The sequence below is a fragment of the Neodiprion fabricii genome, chromosome 5 (assembly GCF_021155785.1).
Source record: "Neodiprion fabricii isolate iyNeoFabr1 chromosome 5, iyNeoFabr1.1, whole genome shotgun sequence".
Lineage (NCBI taxonomy): Eukaryota > Metazoa > Arthropoda > Insecta > Hymenoptera > Diprionidae > Neodiprion > Neodiprion fabricii.
In genome coordinates, this window is record NC_060243.1 from 5,864,711 (window position 1) to 5,875,276 (window position 10,566).

At 38.6% G+C, this 10,566-nt stretch overlaps 1 protein-coding gene across 5 annotated transcripts; it reads right to left on the reverse strand.

The window, feature by feature from the left end:
- Positions 1-531: 531 nt before the first annotated feature.
- LOC124183688 (phospholipase A2-like) lies at positions 532-8,659 on the reverse strand. Of its 5 annotated transcripts, none has more exons than XM_046572502.1 (5): positions 8,641-8,659; positions 5,002-5,360; positions 3,154-3,313; positions 1,484-1,636; positions 532-1,387 (listed from the first exon to the last, which is right to left on the reverse strand). In XM_046572502.1, the coding sequence occupies exons 2-5, from the start codon at positions 5,357-5,359 to the stop codon at positions 1,288-1,290; spliced, it is 771 nt and encodes a 256-aa protein (XP_046428458.1). In that variant the 5' UTR covers position 5,360; positions 8,641-8,659; the 3' UTR covers positions 532-1,287. The 5 variants fall into 5 exon arrangements, with proteins under 5 accessions (XP_046428458.1, XP_046428455.1, XP_046428457.1 ...); XM_046572499.1 differs by lacking the exon at positions 8,641-8,659 and adding an exon at positions 8,272-8,347; XM_046572501.1 differs by lacking the exon at positions 8,641-8,659 and adding an exon at positions 6,301-6,359.
- Between the last annotated feature and the right edge of the window lie 1,907 nt (positions 8,660-10,566).

Genomic DNA, 10,566 nt, shown 5'->3' on the forward strand with positions numbered 1-10,566 from the left:
TAATACATAGAGTATAAAATTGTTAGGTAGATGAAAATTCCGCACTCTAGCCTTACCTAATTATACAAGGACATAGGTATATAGTATACATATATATACATATGTACATACATATATATATATATACAAAACATAGTTGAAATTCCGTTTTATTTTGAAATATTAATATAGGTACATAACGTACATTATATTTATTGTTGATTAACGTTGTATGATAATGAAGTTTTATGATACATAAATGAAACGGTTCATACGATATTATATTATATACATACATATATATATATGTATATGTATGAATGTATGTACATCAATATTATTATTATTATACGGTATAAATATCTGCGAAAGCGTATTTCATAGAGTATAATACATGGATAATTATTTATTTAAACTAAACTTAAATATTATATAATTGAGACATATTTTTTTTTCTTTCTATCTCTTTCGCCATCATTCATGAACAATTTGTTAATTCGCACATATTACATTGTAGGAAAATTATTTTCAAACTCTGTTGCAGATATTTTAAATTAGTCTCTTCTCTCCATTAATATTTTCTGTTCATCGCGTTCTTTTCCTTCACAGACCGTACATTGAACGTCGGATAGACACTCCGCCGTGATGTGAAAAAATATATAAAAAGGAAACAAAGAAAATAAATAAATAAATAAATAGAAGAAAATCAGAAGTGACTGAAAAGGTATCGCGTAAAGTTGCGCGCTTGTTCAAGTTTAAAAAAATCAACCATACTTACACATTCTCTGAATTTTATTGTATATCTATCTATATTATAGTATTGTCACACAATTTCAGTATAATAAATTATTTATAATATGTAAAGAAAAGAAAAAAAACGGAGACAAGATAAAACAGTTCCGCGTTTTCGTGGTTATAGGTATACATATACGAAGTACACGTGTTTATTTTTAATATCCAATAACGGATTATTCCGTAGAAGGTAAAAAAAAGCCCGTTCTTCAAACATCTTCAGTCTTTCACATTACAGTTTACTTAGTTACTTGTGGTTGCGTGCGATAATCGACAAGTTAGAATGAATGAGTATTTTTGCGAATGAAAGACTAGCGGCTAGTAGAAATAAATTAGTGAAAATAATAGAGTAGCTTATAATGTATAAAGTTTTTAGCACAAATGTGTGATCTTTACGCAGCTAATAAATCAGCTAACGTGATCAAAGAAGCAATAAATAAAATCGCGCATCCAGCGTACGTAACAAAATTATTAAAAATTTGAACGCTACAAGAGACACCGTAATTAATTCTTCGATTAAAAGTGTCCGAGAAAATGGGCGTTGTCGAACCACTGCCACGTCTTGTTGCCAGAAGTGTCGAATTCGTACAAAACGCATCTCTTTGTCCCCGGAAAACTGTGAGTGAAAATAATAAAATCCATAAGATCGCGTGACAAAATATTTCCTCAACAATTCGCCGCTTGTCCGTCGTTATTCACGGATCAAAATTACCTCGTGAATCGCAAGCACCGCTTGATCGGATATTCAAGTTTGAAACACTGTGGCTGAAGGACGTCGAAGTAAGTGATACCGATTTTCTTCGCTATCAGTGTGTGCGTGTTCTTCAAACACTGGTAAAATTCTTCGTCGCACGAACAGTGGGATCTAAAAAAAAATAATCAAATCGTGTCTTAATGCGAGTTCATTTTATGTTCGTGTTGTTCGTTTTTTTTTTTTTTAATACAGATAACCAGATCAGGCCAAGATACTGTTTTGCAATTATCAACATCGCCGCACGGTTCTTAACAATAATATATTAACCGTTGTATATTAACGCATACATTTATTCCTAAGATTGCATTCGTTTTGTTCCGCATCATATCGCAAGTTTCATCTTGACCTTTATAAATTGACAAACTTGAAATTTGTTACAGGGCTCGTGATTATTACTGCGATATGAATTTTCAGGCTCACTGTAAGAATTGGCACGTGAATTACTTTTTCCGCAATGCAAATTCGCTTTTAATTCATCTTCAGTTTTGTTTTTTGAGTGTAAACATATTCGTCTGGATGTAATTTAACATTGAACAAATAATTTCCCTGATCCAGAAAATCCTGCAGGTAGAAGTTCATCTGTTTGCTTGTAATTTTGCACGTTGTTTTCGCGCTTTCTCCGCGATAATCACAAGTGTTAAGATACAAAAAAATGAGTGCGTAAAATTAACCGGGGTTGAATAACCTGCGGAATAACTTTTCATGATCGATTAGAAAAATTGGCATCAGATTCGGTGTTACATTCGAAACGAAATCATAGTCTCACGGGCACTCGTTATACCTCGGGCGAAAAAATAACCGTAAATATTTCAACCTTAAATCCCATTAAGCCCCCGCACCTCCTAATCGTGTGATTTAAAGCTTATTTTTTTCCTCCGCGTTCAGGAAAATTAACGGAATTTGTGAAATTTCGTAAGACCCGTTAGCTGTTGGCATGATAAGCTAATAATCAAGGCTTTTCTCAATCGAGTCTAGACGTTAAGTTTACCCGGTTTCAACATACAATATGTCCCCATATTATCGGTATAAATAATCGGTTGAACGTCCATATTTGACATAGGATCGTATTTATGAACCCGATAATTTCGTCAGACTAAAAACCGTGCGTCGATCCTTATTAGCACCACGCGCTGTCCGCTTTAAGGTATTAAAGCAAAGTTCCTCCACCCTGCGAATCGTCGATCCCCTTATAACTTCGGTTTCATTCTCTCGTACCGGATTCAATTGTCATTTCGGTCCAGAAACCAGTGGGCAAAACGGAATGACGACAGACTTGCGACAGGCTGAGTGGCCATCGGTATAATATTGCAACACGATCGGTAGCGAAGACCTTGGAAGCACCATTGGCTTCATCTCGAGTGAATGACGAGTTATTTCGTGTTCTTTTTTCCTCACTCTTCGCCTTGGAACCAGTAAATATCAACGACAATTCATAAGGCTCAGGTGATTCCTCCGAGACCTTTTTCTCCACCCGCATTGCCGAGAACATGATTTACGTATATCAGCGATGTGCGATTGATCGACGCTTTCGATCGATCATTTTTTCGATTGATCCGAAAAACGATCGATCCAAATCGCTGATTAATCGAAAATCTCATTTATTCGAATTCGTTTCGTTTACGCAATACCTGGCAAATATCCCGTTGTTTTTCAAACCCCTGCTGCTACTTCCGGCGAGTACGTATTCCGGACAAGCATCGTGTGTTCTGCAGCAGGTGTCGGTCAGGCTGAAGATCCCGATGTCGTTTGGGCTGCGAGCCACGTCTCCGCTGCCGCACCAACGGGTTCCTGGGGGAATTTAGAAAAATGCATATTTCCGGATCGTTTCATTCCGACGTCGAGCTAACGGAGTGTTATAATTTAATCCCACCGCTCGTAGCGCATAATGGAATCGAATTATCGGCAATCATTATTACCGTTAACGTTCATTCGTTATATCGCACGTTCCGTGTTTAATAACTGTGTCGTTTAGGTATGTTATTTCTGCAGTTTGGTAATTCCTCGGGAGTCGTATGTAATTATTTTAGGCAATTCGGGAAACGCGGCATTGCTCGATTCACGGTTTTCGGTACGTCGGATGCTTTTTCATGCATCGATTAATTCGAACCACGGAACGCGAATAATAATTACCAATTGCTCTGCCGTTTAATTTATGGGTCATATAAACGGACGCGACGAATCGAGTATCGTTTTCGGTATTGAAATCCAGCTATTTGACGCATCCGTTGCAAATGTATATGATATACACAGCAGTAGTGGAAAAAAGTATTTTTACAAGGATAGTAATTCGGTCGATTACAAAGAAATATAAAATAACAAATAAACAATAATATTTTTTATTCAATGAAATCGGACGTTCTAAATAAGTGCAGAAGCCTTAACCCACGATTGTAAGAAAATTATGTCAAAATGAATATAATATAATAGTATGTATGATGTGATACGTGAGATCGGGAAATACGATTTGTTCGCAAATAATATTCAAATTGTAACAGCTTGTCAGGCGTGAATTTTGATAGTAATTGGTACAGGAATAATTTAGTTAATCGTTGACATAATCGAATATCGTAAAATTCAACCATATTACTTGAGGCAATGCGGTTGTTCGTTTCATTCGTTTCATTCGTTGCGTAAAGTGGTAGTAAAAATGGACCGAATGGAAATTTATTCGAGTCACACTGGCGCGAGTTTAAAAAAAAAATCAATTTCATTGTACGGATATAACAACATTTTCATAGCCTGAAGTTATTTAACGACAATGCACGACGGGAATAAGAACGTTTGATAATAAATAAAACGAAGAATATGAAGAAAAGGCAGACACGAATGAAAAAAGCGATTAACCACGAGATTATTTTTTTTATCTCGTCTTGGGGGTAAAACGGAAGTATTTCAAGCGCTACGCGTTCCGGTTTATAATCAGCCTCTAATTAAGCGAAATAAACGTGACGTGAGGGAAAATCTAGTGTCGCTTAAAGTTACCTGCAGCAACCGAGAAGAACGCAACGCTGCATAATAATGATTGCGCAGCAAGCGTAATATCGTTATTATTTGTCACGTGACACGCGCGATCCGTTCGTCGAAAATTGTGTCAATCGCCGCCGACAATTACGGAGGTCAAAATCCGAAGCAGTTGAAAAAAAAACACGAGGCTTTGTCCCAGGATAATCAATTGGGAGAATCGACATTGAAAAAAATGTAACGTTGATTTTACTTCTCCTGTGGTGAATGTACGGACAGCACTTTTTTCGAGTCAAATCTACATCAACTGTCACTGATCTGCATAACTCTTAACATCGGTTTTGTAAATTTTGTAACAAAAATCTGGTGTCCATGTATTCACCACAGGAGATGTAAGATCTACGTTATTGCTCATTTCGCGCAGCTTGAAAACTGATATGCGTAAAACATATCAGATTTAGGAATAAAGGTGTATGAAACGCAAGTAAGAATAGGTTGAAAAGAAAAACACTCACCAGGAAAAATGGCCTGAATGCGTTTCCGGTATTGATTCATGACTTGGCCAAATCCGTTCTGAGTGATGGAACGACCGGCAAAAAATACCTCACGTATTCCCGGCGGCAAACCGAGGAAGAAACGTTCGGTATTGCGATCAAGTTGGTCCTCGGGGCGGTTGAAAATCCGAAAGGGGTTCGAGATCGTGAGTAAAAAATCCTCGAGGGATGAGATCGTGGTTGGCACGAGGTCTATAGCGTTGTCCGTGTAATCTTCATCCACGAGCGAAGACGTTGCCGAATATTCCTGCTGAGCTAAGACGCGTTTCGTCTTAGCTAGGCCGACGAGGATGAGGGCGAGGATCGCACCGCGAGCCATTCTGCCCGACAAAAAAGCTCGGGGATTTATAATTTTATTCATAGGGCGAAAACGAGGACGTGGTGTAAGTGAGTCAAGAGAGGGAGGGGGGGGATAATATTCGGTAGGAATTATTAACGTGGAAGAGGATCGTGATCCATAACCGTGCGGTTTGTCGTGCTTGTAATTACACACATTCGTTGGGCGTAATTAATTGTTTCACAAGCTTGTATTCACGTGTTAATCGCAATTAACTTTCCGACTTTTGCACTCGCGTGTGCGTGGATTTATTGCGAGCCGGTAACGAGAAGACATAAAAAACGGGTTGATTGCGAGAGGGGAAAAAAAGGCAAAAAAAATGAAAATAAATAAATAAATAATAAGTAAACGCCGCGTAATTTGACGGGAGATTTTTCGTAATTGACCGAAGTGATTGAGAGAATTTCTATTCGCACGGACAGTGTTGAAGCCTCGACGTTTTTTGATGCTCTGACGATCTTGGTCCAGCTATCAGCGCGCAACTGACCAACGTATAATCACTTCTCTCGCCACGTGACACGTGTCCAATGGGGGGATAGGGACCACTAATAACAAGGATGACTGGGACAGGGAAAAATAAATCGGTGATCTTGAGGATTGTGTAGGTATAGGTACTGTTATCCCTGAAGCCTGAGGCTCAAGGGCGGAGCTTTGCGTATAATAAGTTAGAACGCGTCGTTTTTAATTTTCTAAGCCAAATGGACGTTGCGTATAACCGTGCGACGAAATAAATCACCGTCGTCGCAGCTCGACGGACGGTTACACGTAGAAAGGCGAGCTGCATCAGGCATTTATTTACCGTTGCCGGTTAATGACGAAATTATGCTTACAATAAAGTTGTCACGCTTAGCTAATCATCTTTTATGTATACGTATTCAAACTGCAACTGGGTTCGATATGTGGAACTGCTTCGGCACGCGTACCTATCGGTTTATTTAATCCTTTGTCAATTTTTCCTTGCTTCACCCGCGTTCGATTAACACGACTGACTCGGCTGCCTCAAATATGTACAATACAAAGTGCAAAGACTTTTCTCGCTCACTTAAAGCCGCCTCTATGGGTATAATCAAGATCGTAAAGATTATACATACACATACGGTGCGTGACATTTTCTTTTCACCGCACCTCCAAACGTATCCGTGTTCATTTGTCAAACTGTTTTCACTCCAGATACGCACGAAATGTACCTAATCGAGTGAAAATTGACTGACCATGAAAGAGTTCAATAGCTTCTGCATATTCGCTGGTCAAAATTCAGGCCAAGTATGCGTGAACGAGAAGACCTTCGACTTTGTGATCCAGATTTCATCCCGGTTACATAAAACGTTGCTTTACACGTCGTTTCGCACAATTTGCACCCGCAGCAACGCGCACAGAGAGATTTATGTTACGGTTAATGTTTGTCGATGTCTAATCGAGGCGCTAATTGGTGTTAACGTCGCATTGAATGGTACAAAGAACGACTGATTCAACCCGTTAATTAAATTACTTGATTATACTCAAACGGAAATAGGATCTACCGGCTTAATCTGATTTACATTTTCCGTAGATACAGATTTTGATCAGGGTTCCCGAAGGATAATTGAGTCCTTGATTACAGACTTCGCGAACTACTAAACTAATAGACTGCTCTGCCGACAGTGAAAGCAAACATACGAAGTGTGACAAAATCGATATGTGGACATAACGTCGACGATGGTAATCTTTGGAAATTTTTGAGATTTAAAGGATTTTATCGACTATCAGAAACAAGCTCAACAACTTCCATAATTCCATTGGTACGAAATTTGGTCGAAATCTATATCGGTCATTTCCGTGAATTTAATTTACTCCAAGTGTACTTGAACTAGATTTGATCCATAAATGAAGGTCCGCTGCGGCCTTGGCCGGGGTCCGACAATGATTATTTAAATGAACACGCGTGATTAGTCGATTTGACAAATGGTCAAGGTGCGTAATGGTCGGCTTAAGTAGTTGTATCCACCCGAGTATCGAGTGTGTAATTAGCGTCAAATGAATCCGACGAAGTCGTTAATCTTGAAAAATCTAACACCTATGTTTACTCGGAAACTTTAATATTTTAAGCCCTGGAGCAAGAACTGATTGCGCATCGCTTAACAGATATTACCGTGCGATCAACGAGATGATAATAACGATTGTAAAACAAGCTAGAACGGAGAAAATATTGCTGCAACCGCCTAACAAAGGTCATTTGAATTCCAGTGTTCAGGTCATTTGCTACTTTATTATTTATCACAGTTCTTTTCTTTTTCTCCAATGTCTTCCAATGCTTCTAATTACTACCATCAGCGGACCATTCGGCCTTTCTTTGCCGACTGGAGTTGCGATATACGTATACACGTGTAAAATTCTACGCCTGTTACAGAATAGAATTTCAACTCTTCTTTCTTTCTTTCAACCGTACCTTAGTCTAATTTCTATTCTATATCTCCGACTGTTGGTTCTCTTAATTTTTTTCTTTTTTCTTTTTCTGTCACTTCGCGCCCGAAGCAGCAGCAGTAAAGTCAGGAGTTAATTTCTCTCCGGCATTTATACCGAGCACCTCGTCTTCTCTTCTCCAGGGTTATTTGGTATACGATTTTAATTAACACCTTGTTAAGGCTGCGATGCGTGCTATTCGTTTCTTTTTTTTCCCCCCCCCCCCCGTTAATCGCGAGCTCCGTCGCAACGTAAGGTACCAAAGCAATTTCAACATAAGGGCCCGGCAAGACGCGTGTTTGTAATCTCGCTGAATCGGGATGAGAAAGCAAGCTTGCGTTTCATGGTACAAAGAAATCGTCAGATGATAGATGCGATGATTTATGGCGACATGCAGGAGTGAAATAAGGCTGAATACCAAATTCGTATTCGTAACTCACGAACCGTAGACTCACCTGGTTTTATTCATTCCCACGAGGCGAATGAAATATGTCAATGCTTATACGCGTATGTATACATATATATATATATGTATGTAAACTTTGTATCTTGTGATTAATTGAAAAATTCCGGCGTCACGCGGTGATTTCAGGCGGTGATTTTTGTCCGCTTTGTTCGTTCTGAAAGAAAATTCACGGCACCGATCTCGAAGCTTTTTGATTTCCGATACACGGGAAAGAAACTCTGCGGTTTTCCGGCCATTTATTCGTCGCCGATTTTATCAACTGACGTAGATCGCAACGGTTTTGGCGTAGAAAAAAAAAACGCGTCGCTTCAAAAGCGGCTTCGTACCGTGTACTGATGGTTTTGGTCGATGCACTTACGGTCAAACATGCAGCAATGAAGTTAATGTAAAACACCCGTCTCGGGTACCCCGCCAATCACAGCTCAGCTCGACTCCTGGACGATTCCACCATAACCTTCACTTTCGATTCTCTCTGGGCGAGGATCTCGGCAAATAACACAATTGGACCGCGATTTGAGATTGTTCGAAAAAATTCCGCAGTGCGGGTAATGATTACGTGCGGTTACGGCGACGATCTGATCTTCGGGAACAAAGCTGTTGCAATTTTAAGATTTTTGAATTTTTTTTATTTTTTTTTTTTTTTCTCCCAGACAAAACGACCGTCAAATTGGCAGAGAAAAGCGAAAGGGCCAGCGCGGCATGAGACATCAAATTACCGTGTATTAAAGATCAAATAATATGTAAGCCGGTAATAATTGGCGAGACCGAAGAATGGCATTCAGGTATTATTGCGTTGGCCTTGCAGACGTTATTCCTCGCAAGTGTTCCACAAATTCACAGTACGTAAAGATATAATGATACGAGCGGTAACCCGCGGTACTTTTCGCTATTCATTTTTTAAGGTGCTGTGCAAAACTCCGTATTTATATATATATATATATATATATATATATATATATATATATATATATATATATATATATATATATATATATATATAAGCGTGTGTGTGTATAATGGGTCAATGCCACTCGTTTTAAGACCAACAGTGATTAATCGTTTTCTGCGGGTGCGTCTTAGGATTATCACAAACAACTTTTTCAAAAAGCAAAGGAGGATAAAATAAGAAGAAAAAAAAACATAAATCGGGGGAAAAAAATTTCGCAGCTCAAGGTGTAGCAGACACTATAAATTGTGTAATAGCTGTTCGCTGATTGTGTTTCGTTTGGACTGCTCTTGCTTAATCTTTCGGCGAGAGAGTTTTCCACTATCGAATATCAAATGTCAAATAACCGAGCTGTCATGTGAGATAGGTGTTTGGTAGTAATCGATGGCGGATTGACTTTCGTTTTTGCAGCAGCATGGCGGCAACGAATCTGTGTCGATGACACGAATTTGAACGGTAATAATCTTCGCTGATTTACGGATCATCTCGCCTTGAATTACCGGCACACACACACACACGCATATATATATATATATATATATATGCAAACTATATATATATATATATGCGTTTGCGAACAAAGTCATTCGCTAAACGTAAGCTCGAACGTAACCGTCTTACAACTTGAACAACCATTTATAATGCCATAGACTCTCCCGAAGACTCGAATTCCATCTCCGAATGTTTATTTTGCAATTTAACGACTTCTCGCGCGGAGATGCTTGAATATTTATTCGCGTGGTAAAAAGGCATTTCAATCATTCAATAATACATCGCAGTCACGGTGCTGAATTGTTTTTATCTCTAAAATTTCTTCTGCAATTATAGTACGACTATTTGCTCGTTTGGAAAGTTTCGTCGTTTAAAATCGAGACGCGTATTTCTTTTTTTTTTTTTTATAGTAGTTTGAAGCTCTTTAAAATTACGAAATTATTTCTTTTTCTATTGCGCTGTCGTCCGTAACGAAGCAATGAGAAATTAAAAAATAATTTGCGATTCGAAGGAGATTATTGTTTAACCGTGTAATACCAGCTTGAAGGTAATTCTCGGTGGTTTCGAAGCCTGCGCAGAGATGTCGGAACGTTCGCGATTCGGTAAACAATCCGTGTTTGTCCAGTTGCCCTGCATAAGGCGGTAAAACCTTGCACGAACGTAGTTTCAACGTGACATAAAAAAATTTTCAGGATTTATTTAGGACTAATAAAAAAATGTTTTAAAAAAAACTTGTCAAGTACCGCGCGAATTTTTGGAGTATAAGTTTGATCGAGTAAGACTGAGACGATAAGATAAGCTGAAATTCGTGTAGCGTAATAATAACGACAAAAATTTACATGTATC